At 39.8% G+C, this 20,098-nt stretch overlaps 1 protein-coding gene across 3 annotated transcripts in view; it reads right to left on the bottom strand.

The window, feature by feature from the left end:
* FARP2 (FERM, ARH/RhoGEF and pleckstrin domain protein 2) overlaps positions 1-20,098 on the bottom strand; it is an 82,094-nt gene that overhangs the window by 35,395 nt on the left and 26,601 nt on the right. For 2 of the 3 annotated variants that reach the window (XM_075760628.1, XM_075760625.1), the window contains exons 5-13: positions 18,669-18,747; positions 17,063-17,160; positions 14,756-14,870; positions 7,213-7,360; positions 5,841-5,936; positions 4,322-4,485; positions 4,107-4,175; positions 2,926-2,983; positions 1,987-2,224 (exon numbers count right to left, since the gene is read on the bottom strand). In XM_075760628.1, the coding sequence (XP_075616743.1) occupies positions 1,987-2,224; positions 2,926-2,983; positions 4,107-4,175; positions 4,322-4,485; positions 5,841-5,936; positions 7,213-7,360; positions 14,756-14,870; positions 17,063-17,160; positions 18,669-18,747 (1,065 nt within the window). The remainder of the gene's footprint in view (positions 1-1,986; positions 2,225-2,925; positions 2,984-4,106; positions 4,176-4,321; positions 4,486-5,840; positions 5,937-7,212; positions 7,361-14,755; positions 14,871-17,062; positions 17,161-18,668; positions 18,748-20,098) is intronic. The other variant, XM_075760627.1, reaches the window with a different exon arrangement.

Genomic DNA, 20,098 nt, shown 5'->3' with positions numbered 1-20,098 from the left:
CTCAATTTCTCAGAAAGATTACAGTATTTTTCTGAATACAGCTCATATTTTAAAGAAAAAGTTAAAACTATCACCAGGTTTACCACCACCTGTCTTCCACAGATAAAGGACACTTTTATGAATTAATTTGTAAGCATTTTTATGCAGAGTGATTATAAAGAAGGGGAGACAAAATGCAACGGGGATTAAGTGCTTTTACAGTCTATGCATTTATCTCCAAACTGCTGCAAAGCAGAAGGGCACTTCTGTGTTGCTGGACTGCTGAAGGCACGCTGAAGTCAGAAAATACAATGATTGTCTTCACGCGAAGTTTTGGCAATTGCTATTTTCATTTGATTGTGTACGCGTTCCCTCTTCTAAACTACCACACAGGTTATTTATTCTTCAAAGTATACCACAGACACGTTGCATAGGTTGATACTTTAAAACTTTCCTTCATAGCTGATTTGAAGATTGTCCATTTTTTTTGCTTGTAGAAACAAAAACAAAACCCAAAATGAGGCCACTCAGTGCAGGAAAACAGCTGATTTACTGGATGTGGCTGTTTGTTAACAAGCATGTGCAAAAGTGACTGTTGCATTCGGGTGTTGGAGGAACAGCATATTATATAAACATATCTGTAAGAGTCTGATAGTCAAAGAAACCCTTCAACATACTGTAATTTGTGATGTCTGTATGAGCCAGCTGATGATACTTAACTTCTCTGAAATCAGTAGTTTTTCCTAAATGTCATATTTTGCAAACATCGTAGCCTATTATAACATGTTCTGGATGCAGTGTGATGCATATAGCGCAGTACCAAAGCAAGGATGCTTTGAGGGAAACTGAAGAGGTACATGGAAAAAAAAATTAAAAAAAAAAAATCAACTACGTTACGTGATTTAAAATCCAGCCACTGGATTAGAGTTTTCTTGCTTAAAGTGACTGACATCATACCCTTTTGACTTCTCAGCCTGAACAGCATGGAAGGATCCATCACAAAAAAATCAAGAATCGATCAATTGACATGTGCCTTCTCTGTCCAGTCTTCTTGTGTGAGATTTTTTAAATTATTCTGAAAGTCAAAAGCAAAGTTATCACCGGTGGCTTGAGCAAAAGGGTTACTGAAGAAAAGGTTTACATCCAGAGGTGCAGCAGTTTCGGAGTCCCAGGAGTCTGTGTCTGTGCTGCTGGAGTCTTCTGTGGTAGTAGGTGGATAGCTCAGCTGTTCCAGCTGGTCAATAACGTCCGTGAACTGAAAGGCTGAGCTGGACTCGGAGCGGACCGAGTAGGCGGGGAAGTTCACCATAGAACTGGCCTCTGAATGGTTCGCGGAGCTGTACACGTGCAGGGAGGACGTACCGTTCAGCGGCAAATTATTGAGGGAGCTGCTCTCGGAGCGGTTGTTGATGAGCGAACTCGTTTCGGACGGGCTCAGGAGGCTTTGCATTCTGCTCGCTTGGGCCTTCACCTCAAACAGCTCTGAGGTATCTGAGGGTCTCTCATTGCCGTTGAAATCGCTCCCTTCTTCAAATTCAAACTCATCTTCCATATTCATGTCTACCGCTTCGGTTGAGTATCTGTCAGGGCTTGACTGAGAAGAGACTGTATTTTGCTGAAGGGCATCTGTAGTTAAGCCAGGCGACTCTGACACACGCTTAGAAAAATCAGAACCCTTTAATTCTAAACCACTGTAAACGTATGAAAACGCCTCAGAGCCCCCAGCAAAAAAGGAAATTTCTGCTGGGTCATCATCAATAAATTCCTCCGATACCTGTAACTGGGAATTTGTCAATGTGAAAAGAGGGGCACCCCGACTGCCGTGCCGATGCTCTTGTTCAGCAACAAACACACCCGTGGTAAAGTCATCCTCATCATTGTCATTTTTACAAACAGCAACCCTGCTCTCCTTACTACTCTTCTCTACGTCTAGATCTAAACCGCAAGCACTCTCAACAACAGGACAAGCAGGGCTACAGTTCCCTGCAACACTACCAAACCCAACACCTTGGAGCATGGGAGATCCAGGCTGCTGCATCAGTTTCCTCCCCGCTTCTGCTGGCGTTGCAGTGTTTTTTTCTGGAATCCTCATGTATGGCGCTCGGGGGTCCAAAGAGGAAGGGCTGATTTCTGCAAAGATGGGCAGGACAGGAGTAGGAGTGGCCGATGAGTGAACTGAGTGGAAGGGGGCAGCTGCCGAGGCAGGAGACCCTGGGGTTCTCAAGCCCTCAGTGAATGGGACACTCTAAGAGGGAAACAAAAAAGTAGAAACACAACAGAGAAAAAGATTTTTATAATACATAAAAACAAATGCAACATCCAGTTCCTGATGCAGAAGGAATACATGCTTCAAAAGAGCTCACTTTACAGCAAACAAAACATTGCATACAGAAACAGTATCCCCAGTAAGAGGAAAGTTTGTTTTTCCTGAATTCTGGTAACTGGATGGAAAGTTAAATCCATTACTTTATAGCCTCTGCTGAAAAAGTATTCACAAGGGAAAGTAAACCAAAACGATGACAGCAAAATCCTGCGATGCTTCCTTAACCTCTCACATGCAAAGCAAGTGGATTCAGTCAAACACTTGTTTCTTGCCACTGATTGTAAAGGCGCCTATAAATGAATTCAAGACTTCCAGAGAAAGCAGTTGGATAGTACCTGAAAACAAACTAATCCTCTGAAGTAACATACTAGAGAGTATGACATTTTCTCTTCAGTTAAGCTGAACTCTGAAAAGGAAAATACTACTCAGTCTACACTCCATTGGCTATAACTATCAAAACTGCTACCACTCACAAAAAGAAGATGACATCAGGAACAAAGATCAAACAGTGAAAGCGATTCCAGACAAACTGTTCACTCGGATCACCTTTCCTCCAACCATCACCTTGGAAAGCTGGTTGTCAGCTTCCCAGACTGCAGCATTGAGAGTGCTGCAGTACTGACCTGTTTTGGCATGTCGGTGTTCAAAGCGCGAGTGGACGCTCTGGCTTTGCTGTGCCTCCTGCAGAACAGAGAGCATCCTGTGAGTTTCCAAGACACGAACCAGCCTTCTCCCTGCCCCCTTCAGCTACTTCCATTCTAGTAGCCAACAGAAACGTCTCAAGCTGTATTTTATCATGTTTCATTAATAACCAGTTCAAGATTTATACAGTCACAAGTAAATTAAACAACATGGGAGTAAGAAACCTACAGTAAATGGGATAAAGCAAGCTCTATATCATTCATACCACTAAAGGAGAACTCAAGAGTAACTTGGAGCAGAAGACTAAATAGCACACTTAGTTTAACTTCTTTGTCATCAGTATAAACATCTACAAATGAATGGCTTCAAAACCAGAATGAGGTAATCTGTAACAATATTACAAACAACTTACAATTCAGTCAACCAAGTCATTTATGGCATATACAATTCTATGTGTTACATCCCAAAACGTGGTACCCTGCATCACACTTGTGGTTAGATTCATTCTATATCAGTAATTTACTAGGAAATTAATCTTTCATACAGAAAAGGAGCTCAACTGGAGTCTAAGACAGGAAAAATATTTTTTATTAGTAGATTAATGCAAACTTCCTAGAATTCCCATTAAGTCCCTATAATCTTTCAGATGAAAGACTACAAAGAGTTTCCCAGATGTAGACAGCATGGTTTCATAACCAAGTAAATGATAATTTTATAATGAAAATACACATTCTGAATTTATTTATTTATATGTTTAGAAATGAGTGAGTATTTAAGGTGACAGTTCCAGACTTGCAGATCCCAAGTTCAATTATGTGCTCTGCCACTGGGCACCTGCATAGCTACAGTGACATGCAGACAAGTCCTAAATTCAGTGAATCTTTGAAACAGACTGAACTTTAGATGGCTAAGTCACATGTTGTCTACAGACATTAAAATGCAATACTGAAACTTTCCTAAGCTTCTTTACATCACCACAAAATTATGGTTTGTTTTTTTTTAATTTAGTTGAACTACCTTAAATTTGAGGTAGACTTCATTAACTGAGAAGTCAGCAAACGACCATGCCTCCACGCATCATTTAGAAATGCTGCAATTTAGGAAATAAGAGCACTGTGAACATCTCAACTACATCTCACCTTACAAAAGTATTTGTACTTACCTTTCATATGGGGTTTTCTTCATCCCACTGTCCTTAATATAATCCACCAGCTGCTTCTGTGTTCGTCCACTGTGAACCCACAAAAGCACAAACATTATAAAATGCAGTGGATGAGAATTATAGATGGAATGACTTTAGAATACTTTTTCCTTTTGATCTCACTTTCTAAGATATGAGGAATTCAGCTTTAATAAATCTGTTATGTTTCTCCCTACCTGTATCTGAACGATGACCCTCTGGTGAAGAACACTGCTTTAGCCTTTGGCTTTGGCTGATCAAAGAGTCTAAAGAACGTGTGATATTCAACACAGATTTTCCAGAAGTTTTTACACTCATCCCTACTTCCCAAAAGAAACTCCAAAGTATCCTGATACGGGCCCTGGGAACAAAACACAAAAGCTAAATAGCGCATAAAACGGCAACGGAGGAGAAAAGGAGTGCCAACAAAAAAAAGGAGTGCCAACAAAAAGGCTAAACTCCAGTGAGATGCAGTATTTTGCTAAGTCACTTCTCATCTGCAATGGAAGTGATTTTGAATGCAGTTTAATCATTTAATAGCTTTCAAAAAGTATTTGTTTACCTTGAAACTGTACAAAAGTTTAAAATGCACTTGACTTTAGAAACATGCTCAATATAATCCACTTTAAGAAATACGGATCATAAAAGTTAGAAATTTGAAAGAAATTAAAATATTGAAATGAAATAGTAGCGACTTTAAAATACTTTTTCCTTTGAGGTTCTGATGCTTGTCCTACTTCCTGAGATTTAGACGAGACTGACATACGGAGTATTTTCCAGAGTACAGTTATCACATGAAGTTTCTGAGGTCTCTTTGCGAGACACATTACTACACATGCAGACAGTGTGTCCTGCTTCAGGATTCCTTGATACCCAGAACTATCGCATGTCCAAACATTTTTCCCCCCCCCATTTTAATACAATCCTACATTGAACATAATCTAGTCACGCTGTGTGGAAGCAACAACTTTGATATCATCTGCAATCAAAAACATCTACTGTAAATCAGCCAAGCACGAAAACTATAGAGAAAAGATAAGGCTGTAACAAGAGTAATCACACAGTCCTTAAAATTAAACTCCAACAATATAATCTCAGCCAGCTACTCTCTCCTGAGGTGTATCAGATTATTCTCATTTGAATCAAGAGATTCTCTACCAGATTTTTCATTTGAGCAGCACATATTCAACAAGTTCCTGGAGGAAACAGAGAGAGCAATCACCATTTGTATCAGTAGTGTACTACAGTAATCTTTTAAGGAGCTCCAGCCAAAAGCACTCCCTAACGAGCTTCTACCTGACCAGAGATTTACTATTTCAGTGCTTAAGTTACCTTAGTTCATTTTGATGATAATGGATCAGAATTTGTTGAGTGTTAACCTCCATTTCTATTCAAGGGAAATAGTAAATGTAACTTTTTCAGAGTAAAACTACTGAGACAGGATGTACCAAATACTTCGTTGTTTTTGTTTTTCTATCTTACATTTACACATGTGTATGCCTACATCAAGGATAAGCTGAGGCTGATACACAAAACCTAAAAACCCAAGACAACAGACACGGGGTGAGAAAGGAAAGATTTTTACTTGAATAATGAAGCCAAGCCTACCCCAGTGAAGCTGTTTTATAAAATTACAAACTCTAGAATTTTTCATAATAAAATTAAGTATACTTTTTTTTTCAACACTGACCAGCCTACTGTTACAACAAAACTTACACAGACCTCTGGGTGGAGTTTAATAAGAAATCTTTTCCTCTTGAAGCTTAGTTTACGGACCTTCGACCAGTTGAAGGTATTGATTTTCGTGTTACCCTGAATTAAAATGATAACAGTTAAAAGTTGGCTAAAGTTTCAGAAGTAAGAGCAGAAAACAAAATTCTGTTGCGGGTAGACAGACACGTGCATGCGCGTACACACCATCTCCCAACCCATTCTGTTGGATTTTTATTTCTGGTATCAATATTCCCTTAAACATTTTTATCTTTCAGTACAGGGATAACTGTAAGTGTGTGACGTCTATCTCTGCACAGACACTAGAATACTGAAAGAAAACCTAGAAAACCAGAAGGGAAAGGAATGTTTCAACCCCATCAATATTCAGGATACTTTATCGTACAAGCAAGATGAAGGCTTCATTTTATTTAACATGCTTTCCTCTGCATAGAACTCTAGACACTCCTCCAAGCTGATTTTTCTAATTCAGCTGTAGAACATACTGAGGCATACTTGCCACACATGCGAGGAATCCTGCCAAGCTCTCTCGCTCACAAAACCTGCTTATTCGGCTAAAACCAGGCTCTGCCTTCACCCTGCTGCCCTACATCAGCCCTCCCCTCCCCGTACCACTGACTCCCAAAGCTGCAGGGAAGTGATTCTCCTGTCGCCCTCTATAAGCAAATGGTACTTCAAGAGAAAGACCTAAATGAGCTGAAATGGTGAGGAGGACTGAGAGGAACTGCAGGACTGATGCATCTCTGAAGAGCAGCTGCCCCACAGTAACAAAAGAACGGGTAAGACACAAAATGAACGGAAAATGAGTGCCCAAAGGGAAATATTTCAGTAGGTCGGCTGCCTGTGTGTTTTGCGGGGAGGAGAATAATACGATCACATTCATATACAGAAGTCTGATCATCAAATGTCTTATTTAATACAACGAAAGTAGTAAATCAGATTGGTCCAATCACTTCAATCAAACAGCACTTCTATACACTAAGAGCAATGTTATCCCAGCACAAATATGCTATAACATTAAAGCAAGGGTAACGGAACCAAAATTCCAGGATTACAGACCTGTTGCAGGGCTGTACACCAAATGAATCAATGATTTTCGCTGAACATATACATAACTTTCAAACAGACAACAAAAACCCTTCTACTTCGGTGTCACTGTGGGTTTTGCTGCTCTTCTCTCCGCACCAAGGGCAAACTGCGCCAAACAATATTTGGGGGGCTTTAATGACACTCCCATGACCATAAAAATGTGTTAGTTTTAAAATCACCAGAGACACCTGAAGTTAAAATGACAGACTTACTCCCAAAACGTGCTAATGGACAGACACACGTACCCAGTTGGCTCTCCCCACCTTACCTGGAATACCAGCACACCCATGTGTGAGACAGCTAGATTAATTTTGGTGCCCTCACGGTCAGATGCAAGGTGAAATCTGATGCCATACATCTCCAGTTTCCGAGCAATTTCAAGCACTTGAAAGTCTGATTCAGCAGGAGTTTGACCCCTATAATGAGGAGGAAAATAAATAAAGTTTTAAGAACAGTTCGATTCTACAATATTGTCAACACCGCTAACACACTCAAGTCTTAACTCTGGCACTAAATGAGGATTTTCTACCTCATCTACAGGGGCAGTTTCACTCCAAGTTAAGTATTACACTGAAACTTTTGTAATAGGAGCAATGTGCAACGGCAGATGACCAACCTAAAATGCATCCCATAGACAGAGGCACTGAAACAAATGTTAACTAGTTCAGAGCTTTTTCAGTTTAGAAACAATAAAGTTGAGCAAATCAGAATTCAATCCACAATGCTCCTTCCTCTGCTTGCTTGTATACACGTTAATATTAATCAGATAAAAAGTGAGAGATGAAAGAGCTGCACAGCCAGCGTGATAGAAACAAAGCAAACACTGCAAAGGAACGACCCATTTCAGGGAGGGTTTTGGAACTCCATCGGAATTATTACCCTAGTACTAAGAGGTGCAATGCATTCCCCCAGTCTTTGACTGTATGATTTCCTCCATGCCAAGGAATCCAGAGAATTTTAAAAATTGGTTTTGAAGTATCATCGGCTGTTGATATGACTTTGAAAACAGAAGGAAGATGTACACACACGGATCATCTCCTTTTTGAGTGTGCACAAAGTCCAAGCAAGCAATACAGAGACTATTAGAGATCCTGGCACGCACCAGTCACAGATTCTGCTTTCATTTACTTCTCTGCAAGTTTGCTGAAGTCAAACAACTGACATTTTGTTTTCCTGCATGACAAAACTGTCCTGTATAATTTTTTTTTCTTCTTTCTTTCCTTCCCTCTCCCCTATTTTTCTCCACGAGGGGGAGTTTATTGGATGATGGTGCATTTTTCGCTGGCTCTCAGAAACAGGAGGGGTGGCCACGGACTAAGTGTCCGGGCTGGTCAGCAGAGCCAGCGCAGAGAAGAGAGTGCCCACGGAGCAGGAGGTGCAGTGCCTGAAACACATCTTGCCCAGGACACAGAAGGCAGTTCAGAGCTCTCACGCCACCAAGACATGTGAGGGCCAAAACCCCCAAATATGGACCATTCTGAAATATGTAATTTCACAAGCCCTGAAATGAACTAGTCAAGCACTGGTGGTTGTATGGACGAGACCTTTTCCCTACAAGTCAGAACTGTTTGCATCAGTTCAGGGGTCCTGATGGGGGTTAGGATATTCCAAGAACAAAGAAATGCTGCCGTGGAAATGCAGTTCTTGCTACTGAACGTGCCCCAGTTACACTGCAAAGTCCTTAGGACAAACACAAGCCTGTCACCTAAGGTAGTTTGTGAACTAAAGACATACTGCAAGACAACACTACCACCCAATTTGAGGCATAAATAGGGTCCAAGAGGACTAGCTAAGCAGAAGACCCTTCTCTGGTGCCAAGGGCGCAGGAACACCAGCAGCACAGACCTGCTGGGGCAGCAGGACCGGTGAGGCTGCCACAGCTGTACAGTGACCCCTGCCTCCCTACTGAAAATGATTAGAAATAATAAATATTATGTTACTGCCAAGCAGGTGCTGCACCAGCCACCTACGCTACTGCATTGATTGAACTGCTCCTGCAACGTGCAAGTTTGCTAGGATAAATGGAACGTTACAAGGAAGACACAGGAGATAAAAATTGATTGTTCTATTTACACCAACTAGTGCAGAAACCGGATTAGATTCCTGCACACACAAAGACAAATTTTAAAAATCCTCTTTTCCAAGAAACAGCCTTTCTTCCACTAATCTGTATTTCATTTCATTAAAACAGATGATATACTATTTGTAGCACAATCTATTTTCATGTACTATGTAGTGCCAATCACAACACTGGTACTAAATAAATTCTCCTGCTACTCTGAGTTGCCTTTCTAGGTATGCTCCTTAAAAATACCTCCTTTTACCTACCTACAGTCATGTTTTAGATTAAACAACTTCTTTTGCTCTGCACAGACTTCTTTTAAATATATATTGAGAATATTAAAGCGAATGGTTATTACATTTATCAGAAGCAGGGGTAACGACAATCCATATTAACTGCATGTAGGAACTGTGTCTAAAATTCAGAGTGCAATTATGAAACTTATTTAGTATGCTAAACATCTTAAAAATGGAAGTTGTTAGAAGAAACAATGCTTCTTTGATTCTTAGTAACGCTCCTTAGACTAACACACACATACACAAAAACTCACTGAGAAAGCAAGCCTGAACGCACATATATTTGACGATAGGATTTCAACAGTTTTCTATTGCCTTATTCATTCTGGAGGGAAAAAAAAAAAAATCTAAAACACTACAACAGGAAATCCCAATTTATTTTTTTTTTCCCAACTGGAGAAAGCAAGGATTCAGTGACATTCCTAACTTACAAGTTCAGTTCGTATTCCAACCTTACCCACACTTCAGTATTATATGACCATGTATGTATAAAGGGATTGGAAAGAACAAACACAGAAGAACAAAAATCTGATTTCAAGTGGAAAAAGAAATGCCAAACTACATAGAGAGTCTTGTAGTTGCACTTCTACCATTGTTACCACCACATGTACTAGTTATGTCTAACAGCTTAAACTGGTAAAGCAGATTTCTCTTCCCCTTACTGAAATGAGTAATGCTGGAGTAAGTGGTTTTATACTGGCTTTAAGTGTTACTAGCATTTCTTCCATAGACTCCTTAACTGTATCAAAATAGCTGAAGTACCATGGTTCCTGTTTATTAAACACATACAAAACAAAAAAGGTAGATCATAAACATTAACTTTGGCCACAGCTTCCTGAGTGACACTCTGAGAGCACTGGGTGTAACTCCCACCCATGCTAATTCCTGCTACAATTCTTCTGAATAGAGTGGCATTAAGAAAGAAAGTGGTGCTCTGTCTTTTAAAGAGGATGCTGTGCTATGGTTGCTGAAGGCTGGGAAGGGAAACAAAAATTAGGATAAAATGGCAACTAGAAAGTTGGAGCTATATAGTACTAAAAATTCTTCATAAACAGTCCAGTATAATTGGTGCAGAACCACTGACAGTTAATTTACATTCCATTAGATATGATCCAAAGCAGAACGCATCTCAGGAAGAATAAAAAAAAAAACCCAACCCATAACATTTTCCAAGTGTTCTCACGCACACGACCCGCCTGTACCCACCAAAGAAGAGCGAGCCCTGAGCGGGGCACGCCGGGAGCGACACCAGGAGCGATGCTGGGCAGCTCACGCAGCACCACAAATGGTTACAAATGAGAAGCCGTTCCAGAATAATTACCCTCAGATGTTTGCTGCAGACTAAGCTGCACAGACCAGCCTGAAAACAATCTGGTCTAATTTTGTACATCCACTAAGCAGATAAATCTACTTAATCTTCCCCAGGTCAATGGACAACAGACTATCTATTACACGTACTTCCCAGCAAAATCTGCTGTCAATGCGATAGGTTTTAGGGTAAAGGTTCCTTACGTACATCCATCTAGATAAGTATTGGTAGTGTGTTACAATATTCACATGACAATCGGGACAATTGATTCAAAATAAATGCTGTTAAATGTTAGGTGACTTACAGAGCATTTTAAACCAGTGATTAATATAGAATTTTAAAGATCAAGTATCAAAACGCTGCATGTGTAGAAATTGTTAGACTATGTAGCAACCTGAAGTGATAGTTTTTCTAATTTAAAAACAATTTATGAACATCCTATTTTCAAAAAAAATTTAAATCATGGACAACTAGGCTAACAAGTTGTGAAAAGACATGAGGGATAACAGTAAATGTAAACATGCATAAATTGGGAAAGAAATAGATTTGATAGATGTACGTACACACAAAAAAACCCCACAGCCACCTGAACGCAAGCAAATCATGCGATGTTTAATTCTGGACTACACTCGTCCTGCGGCAAGCATTCTACTCACACTACTGCGGGAAGGCATTAAATATTATCTTTTGAGCGTCCGGGGTGCCAGGATTTAACTGCACCCCCAGCAATACATCATCTTCAAAACATAGGTGCTTTTTTTGCCTTTTTTTTTTTTAATAAACTATAGAAATAAAATAAGCAAAGTTAATTCAGGCTCTTGCTGAAGCAACTAAGTAATGTGCTATACCAAAAATATAACTCATCCTGTTTACTGTTACTACATTTGTAAAATTAAATATAAAAACTGTATTTCTTTAGTGGTGAAAGTAAGAGAAAATATTTGTAAAAGTGAAAGAAAAAAAATAAAGGGTATTTAATATAAGCTTTCAATTCCCATCTCTCTGAATACAACCTTCTCAATACATTTTCTCCTCTTTTGATACACAATGGATTGGATATGTAGATTCTGTTTTATCCAGCTTCACGGTCTTCTACCAGTTCTAATAGCTATTAATAGCTATAGGTGAAGCAATCGAAAAAATAAAATCAAACCCCAACTTTCTAACGTGAAGAGACACTCCAAAGAGACTGAGCAACATCCTCCTGCTCCCCCAACTCACGCACGGTGCCGGATAGTGTCCTGCTGCAACTCCAGCCTGAGAAACCTGAATCGATGACACAGAGCCCCTGCAAACCGGGATACGAGTAAGTGTGTCCAAGGCAAAGCAAGGGCCACAAAGAAGGGAAACTCATGCAGAAGATGATGCAGAAGCAATCTGGAGATGAGCCATCCTGCCAGAAATGGGTTTCTTTTCCCAGAGGCTCAGTTTATATGAGAAGTCTCTGCCAAAAGCAATCATCAGCGGAAGAAAGTATCAATCTGCTAAAGGTAAGTGGGGGAATAATACGGTTAACTGAAGGAAATAAAAAATGAAAATAAAAGGCAAAAATAAAAATATGACGCACGAGGATGATCAGAGAGAAGCGTTCTGTTCATTTAACCACACTGCCCATCGCCAGGAAGCAGACAAATGCCCAAGGTTCATGCTCCCGCCTGCTCCTCGTAACACAAATGAGGAAAACCGTGTCTGAACTCTGAGAAAGCACGGGACCTTCACAACTCCTACTAAAAATGGAAAAGGGTGGCCAATACTCCCTGGGTAAGGGAAGAGAGGAGACGTGTAAGGAAGTCACAGCTATTTTTAGGATTGCAGTGCTTCCAAAATTACATCTCTCTAACAAAATTTTTTCCAAAGGCGCAGGGGATTTAAAACATGCATTCAAGGTACTCTGGTATCACTAACCTTCGTTTGTGACCTTTTCTAGCCACACGCCTCAGTTTTTAATCTTAACGCAGTCTGAACGTACACTTCTAAAACACTGCTTTAAAATAAGACTTGCAATCATTTTAATAATATGGCTGTATTAGATGCAATTCTCATTAAACTAATGAAAAGTACACTTATGAAGCAAGGAATCTTTTCCTATTAACCTTCCTCTGACTTCTTCCTGACAGGCAAAACCACAAAACTTTCCTCACTTATGATTAATGATTAGAAGAAATTTGTTTGAAAAGAGGCTCGAACCTAATTAATAAAGTTTCCAGTCCCTGACTCATTCCGAAGACAGTCACGACCCTTCCATCAAGAAACCTCCCCGCAAGTAGAAGCGACTCAATCGGATCCAGGCACGTGATTAACAAACAACTGTTCTTGTGCATGGGCTGGAGGTACTTATCTCAGAACTACGAAATCACATACTTCAGCGCTAATCTGAAAGCCAGCAGCCTATACTGCATGATGTCAAAGCCTTTCATGAAGCCATTTGTAGCTTCAGACAACACAGCATCTTGCAGCAGGAAGTTTCACAATGTCGTTACAAGGTGTATGAAAAGGATGTTCCTCCTTTTCTTTTAATTTGCTTTGAAGTTACTGCCTAATTGTTTCACTGCTGCTTTTTTTTTCTTGACATGAGAAAAATAAGGAAATATTTCTGTGCAATTAATGGCTTCCCTCCTCCAGCTACTTTCTCCAAAGGAGAAGAATCCTAGCATACATTTTCATTTACTTCAAAATTACTTCAAAACAACATTTAGTTTGTGCCTTCATCGTTTCCATGTGCACCTCAAAGGTTCAAAAGCAGAAAAAAGTAACACACACCTGACTTCATCAAGAATTGACAAAGCTGAAATTCCATCAGTACCAATAATTTCAGTACAACTGAAAATGAGTGATCATAAAAAGCAAATATTTAATTATTGAAATTCTTGGGAACTGATTTTCTAATACTACAGGATGTGTCTTAGCCTTAAACACAGATGCTGCCCTGAAAAACCTCCTTGTCCTGTCTTCAAATAAAGTCAGTCTGCAACAATCTCTGAGTTTACCCACACAGAGCAAAAGGGAAATTTAGATTTCTGATATAGTATTTGGATTAAAATGCATAATTATGCGCAATAACTGTGCATGTGGATATTCACAACTAATAAAAGCACTTCAAATTGCTAAATCCTAATACACAAGGTCTCAAAAATTACAGAAAAAGACTTATTGGGTGAAATCAAACTTATATCACCATTTTATCAAACACCTTCTCTTATTTAACCTGACTCCAAGAACTGCACAAGTGAGGTTAGGGCCGTTATGGCAGGTAAGAGTCCGAAATTTCTCAGTGATATTAACTTTGTGTGCTTAAAAGCATAAAAGAACAAAGTTGTGGCAAATATAGATTGCACAATGTAAACCCTGATCTTCCAAGTAGTATTTTAGTCACAACAGAGTCTCCCTGTAGGCTGACTTCTCTTTCATGAGCACCACATTGACTGTCTGCTCCAAACCTTCTTACTTATCAAAATATTTTACGCTGCACGCATTGAGTAGATAGATATTCACATTTTAAGACCAGCCGGATTAGACTGTTAAACACACAACCTTACGTACATTGAACACGCACAGTGAGAGAAGTGGGTGTTTCAAATAGTAAAGCATTCGTTTCTGCAGTTCCTGTGTGCTGGAATTAATTTTATAATTGTAGCAAATAGTTTCTTTGTCCCTCAAACTTTACTTATTTCAGAAATACTCCAGCTGTAAGATAAGGTATTGCATAAATTCTTATTTCTCCCCCACTCCCTCCATCCTTCTCCATCTTCTTTATGCTTAATGAGTACAGAACGAGCACAATCCAACTAATTTCTAATGACATAGACAAAAGCAAGACCTATGCCTTTGATGGTAAGCTGAACTTAAACTTTGTAGACTGGGAATTCTGAAGAATGATTTTGCCTTAAACCATTATTACAAGCTCACGACAGCTTCTTTGGTATGTTACTAAAGGTAAAAAAAAAAAAATCACTTGATAAAAACTACTGCCCAACAACTCTGTCCTAACTATTGCTACACGCAACTTTTCTTGCTAGATGTAAATGGCATTTAACTTACATACTTTTAACATCATCGTATCATGCAGCGTGCTTGACCTCCACCAAGTGAGTCCACCTGCCCCCCCAGGAGTATGCATTAGGAGTATACATTAATCCTCACTTACACGTGCTTCCTGTGGAACTCCAGAATCTTTCCTTCGATTCTTTCCTGGTTTGGCAAATACCGGTTTGTTTTAAGGTGTTCTCGATCCTCTGATTCATCAAAATCCCCTATTTCAGCTAATACAGAAAATAAAACAACATTAGAATAAGAAGAAACAATGGAAAAGAAACAATGACAGAAAATACTTAGTAAGGAATTACAGAGACTCCAAGAGCCAGAACGTATTTTCCTTTAAGTGCTTCAAAATTTGTGCATTACGCTTTGTACCCAGCTTCATTTTACAAAAAACTCACATTTATCCCAAGCAGACTTCCTGGGGATTATAGCAGCATTTGAACATTGTTTAGAAAATTTAAACTTCTTTATGGTCAAAGATGTGAGACCTGTAGAAGACCCTAAAACATTGGTGGTCTAAACATTTCTTCTTTACAGATACCTCATACCAAGCCAGGATATTTCAATTTAATTTTTCTAAATATATGTAAAATGGTTCTGGACAAGCCTACTTGGGAAGAGGGCGAATTAAATTTTAGGAATTGTCCAAAAATAAACACACAGTAAAAAGAGAAATCAGTGTTATGTGACTATGAATCCCCACAGTGCCTACATTTGGAGTTTGGGTCAACCCCCTTCAGATATCCACGCCTTTCAGAAATGACATTGTGGATTTAGGAAGAGATTTAGAGAAGGAAAAAAGCATCAACCAAAATGCAGAACAGCTTCCATCTGATAAGACATGAAATGACCAGAAGTCTCTGGCTCAGAAAAGAAAAGCATGAGGCAGGCAGAACATATGGCAGACATATATAAAAATTACAAATTGAATAAATAAGGGTTTTTTTAAAAAGTTATTTACTTTTTCTGATAATAGAACATGAAGTTACAATATTAAATTAAAATGCAGAAGTTTTAAAAAGACAAAAGGACATATGTTATCCTACAAAACTCCCAAAAACTAAGCTGTGAAGCTCCTTTTCATAAAAGGATGCCAAAAATATAAGTAAATTCAAAATTCAGACAAATACATGGAAGCAAAGTTCATCAAGCACAACTACACAAAGTGTTGCAGAGTCAATCTTTGACTTAGGCCACATGCAAAGATTACTGGATGGACACAGCAAAGGAAGTATCACCACATGCTTGCTCCGTTTTTGAGGGCTTCCTCATAGCATCTGCTATCAACTACTGTCAGAGAAAGGAGAGAGAACTAAACGAACTAATAATCTCATCCAAGGCAGCTGTTCTGAAAAAGAACACGGCAATATCCTGTTTAAAATCAGGCCAGCATAGGAAACAAGAGGGGAAAAAAAAATATTGAAAGGCAATTTTAAAGAATAATTTATGTTAAAAATAATCATATTCTTTTTCACTTCTATTTTTCCAGTAGGGTAGAATCGCACTAAGCAAGGCCAGAGATCCGCTCACCGGCTCCACACCGCACTGTGGAATGCTGGAAAACCATGAGCAAACGTTAATTGTGTCACTCACTGATGGCACACACACAAGATACATTTGCTCTTCCAATAAAATCACCCTAACTAATATTATTATAATTGTATTATTGTATTACAATGCAGAATTACATAACTAATAACTCTTTAGCAATGCATGTGCGAAGAGGGTTTGTTTCACACCCAGCAAGGAGGCACAAAGTCCCAGTTCTGCAGCTGGGGTTACAGATTTGTGAACATACAACTCTGCTGCTCGAGCTGAGTTGGTGTCTGAACCCTCTGAAGGTTTTCAACCTGCTTGTCCCAAAGGCCACGTCTTTAGGTCATTAGGCACATACTGCCTGAACGAGCAGCAACACGGAGAGCTTCCAAGTCAGTTGCTTCCTGTTTCCATTTGCACTCCCAGCAAGGAGGAAAGCTGCTGACAACCCCACTGTTGAACTTGTTCTGGCACGTTTCTAGTTTTATTTCAGCTCGGTCTCTACACACTTGTCTCCTCCCAGCCGCAGGGAAATGGAGAAATGAAGCAGGGAAGCAGACGGGAGCAGCTGGCTGGAAGGTGAGGAGTGCTAGTGACGCCGTTTGCAGAGCCAGGGAAAACAGACAACATGCAAGGGCTTTGGTTTCGTACAGTCTCCACGAAGCCAAAGTTCTCTCGTATGTAAGTACCAGCTGTTCCTCACCACAGCTAGCCCTGATGATAATTCCAGTGTTCAAAATCAACAGGTTTGCTGCACGCACAGAAGAAAATACCGCGAGACAGAAAATGCCTTTAGTTACCAAAAGCTTCTGTACGCTATTTAACTCAGGTTAGCAACAGGAACATCACCCAATGTCACCACAGTCGAGGTACTCACACTGCAGAAGGTGAGAGACCAGAAGAGCAGCCGTATTGTCACTGCAGGTCAGTCGTTCCTCTGCCAAGTCTCTCTTGATTTGCAACGCAAACAGGTACCTGAGAGTTACAAGTACTGGAGTTACAAGCACCACCTTGATGCGTGAAAGAACAGTAAAACGACTGAGCAGAACTTCATAAAACCAACTTCTCCTAATTCTTCCTCTCTCCAAAAACCAGATAATAACAGAAGCCTTGCTACCAAGGACAGTCAAATCAAACCAGACAACCCGTGACTAATCCAGTGCAATTTATCAGCGTAAATGAAGATGCAGGGACAAGGAAGCAGAAGGAAATCCACACTTTTAACAGGTTTGATTTGTGAAGTAACACAGCAGCTGAAACTTTAGCTGGAAAGAAACTTAATGAACACTTCAAGTGACTTTATCTATTAGAACAAGGATAGGAGAACATCATTGATTCCAATAACTTGTTAGGAAAAATAACGAGCATTTCTGCTAGCACTCAATTAATTTACTCAGTGGTTGTATTTTCCAAGACTATAATGTTAGCAGCCAACAAAGACAGTAAGAAATTAAACTTCCTTTTCTTATACCACTATACTCATTTAACTAAAGTATTTCCAAATCAGTTGCTAAAGAGGAACAGATTTCTGTTTAACCATTTTGTATAAGCAATAAGCTGCCTGCAAAACACACAGGGATAGCAGAAAAACCTGGCAGCCTGGGAAGCATGCTGATAAAGACTGATTTAGTAACCTAGACCAATTTTAATATATTTTTATGAATGTAATGCTGGCAAATCTTTTGTGCTTTCCTTTTTACTTGAAAGAAGGTGCAATAAGGACTCCAGTAAATAGGCAACAATTCATTACTATAAACCTTTGAACTGACAAACTGATCAATATTCTTTAGCAAATTACACTCCAAAAGAGAACAATTTTTTTTTTAAAGAATTAATTTTAAAACGTTATGTATCACATTCTTGAAGTAAAAACATAATAAAAGGTATGCATTTTGAATGTGGGAGGGTTTTTTTCCAATTTTAAAGTAGTGTAAGTATGTATTAAAGACTTCTGCTCTGTTTTCTGCATATCTGCCTGACCTATCTTGGTTTCTTCAATTCACTCACAATAAAGTGTACGTATCATTAATAGCATTATGAAATACCTACAGCTCTAAGCACAGAGCAGAATTCCACAATAAATACTCTATAAATAGACAAAAACAGTAACGTGTGTTTGCTAGTTGAAGAATAAAGCGTAGACTTTGGAAGTTTAAATGATAAATCATTTATTAAAATACGTACTGATTATTTTATACAAGTAGTGTTTGTAACTATGCGTATTTCCTCTATACGCTGTCTCTTTCGACACAGTGATGTTAGGCAAGCCTTAACCTGCACTGTTTTCTGTTTTGAAAGATATTCTTTCTGATACCATTCATCTGCTAACATATGTCTGCTAAAACTGTGGCACTAATGAGAAGCACTCTTCACTCACCTTCAATGTAAGTTTTGTTTGGAAACAGAGGGAATGTCCTCCTCCTCTTACCTTCCTTTTGTTTCAGTAGGTAATGCAAATCAAATTCTTCAAAAAAATACTTTACCTAGTATATTCCTCTTGCAACTGGCCTGGGTCTGGAGGGAAAAACTTTACGGCTAGACGAAGCACTGTAGTCTTTGGTCCTATAAGAAAAGTTAATCATGTCACAAAAAGCTCTTGTTCTTCATAAGCACATGCATATTATGTTTTCCAACATGCACAGAAATACAACACTCACTAAGCCTAGCTAGCTTTCAGCTAGCTGGCTAACTATAGCGGGTCTATGGGTATGGATTGTCCACGCCAACACAGATACAGCAGATAGTACAGACAGTTTTCAGAGGAACTATTTCCAAGGCAAGTCTGCAGTTTGAATGCTGTAAAAATAGCTTTGTGCAACCTGAAAGGTATACTATCCCAAATCAAGTACTTGACTGCGTACAAAGGCATCACGGATGACCCAGTGAGAGGTTCCCAGAAGGGGAGGAGGGTGCAGATGCGTCCCACCGGCTCTCTCAACACCAGTCACCACCAGAGTTGTCAATGAACTGAATCCACAGGTCCGGCCAGACCCAGCTGGCTCCCCGTGGATATAAAAATGCGTTTGCATGCCTGTTAACACCCATTTCCTCCCATTTTTAACACTGTTCTTGTCAATCTCGACAACAGGGAGAGAACTAATTTAACATTTAAATCTAAACAGAATCCTAAGTAACTATTTGGAATAGTCCATAATGCCCCGTGTAACATTTTACAACAAGAAAACCCAACTGCGACTGGATCACGTTAACAGTCTCAGTGTCACGACCCAGCCTGCTGAACCAGCTGACTCGATGTCCCCTGTGTCCTCAGTATTTTCAGAGAAATATTACAGGGTACCACAATTGCTTACTGTGCCACAACTGGGCACCACTGTTCCGCTGCTGTTTTTCCTGTCTAAAACCAGAAAAGGCTGAGTATACCGCAGGCAGGCAGGGTGCTAGCCAACCTCTGCTTGCAGAAGCCTACGGAGCATCCATCTCGCATTTGCAGGCATCCCCCGGACAAGAGGAGCATCACTCCCCCTACCCACGCTCCCGACAGACCGAGACCTGTCCCCAGCATGCACCTTCTCACAAGGAGCAAGGACAGCCCGCCTTGAGCGTGCGGAGCCGCAGAAAGGCAAGACAAACTGCGAAAAACCAGACTCTGCCAAAAGGCAGGGGAAGACCTGGGAAGGACAAACCTGCAACCCTCTGATTTCTAGACTCTTCTCCACGTATTCCACAACCCAGCTGAACCTCAAAGCCAGCCCTGCTTACGGGTGACCTCCAGAGATGCCTTCCAGCCCCATCCACGGGACTCTGCATGCTGCTGCTGTTTCAAAGTAAGCTTAGACAAATTTTAAAAAAAAATAAATATCAAATTTGTATGAGCATTTTGGTAAGCACAACCCAGCCTGCTTTAATTTATTTTAAGCACCAAGAGCTCTTAAAGCTTGACAAAGTCCAATTT

Source organism: Balearica regulorum, chromosome 9, assembly GCF_011004875.1.
Source record: "Balearica regulorum gibbericeps isolate bBalReg1 chromosome 9, bBalReg1.pri, whole genome shotgun sequence".
Lineage (NCBI taxonomy): Eukaryota > Metazoa > Chordata > Aves > Gruiformes > Gruidae > Balearica > Balearica regulorum.
Note: the sequence above shows the minus strand (reverse complement) of the source record. Positions and strands in the feature narration are given on the sequence as shown.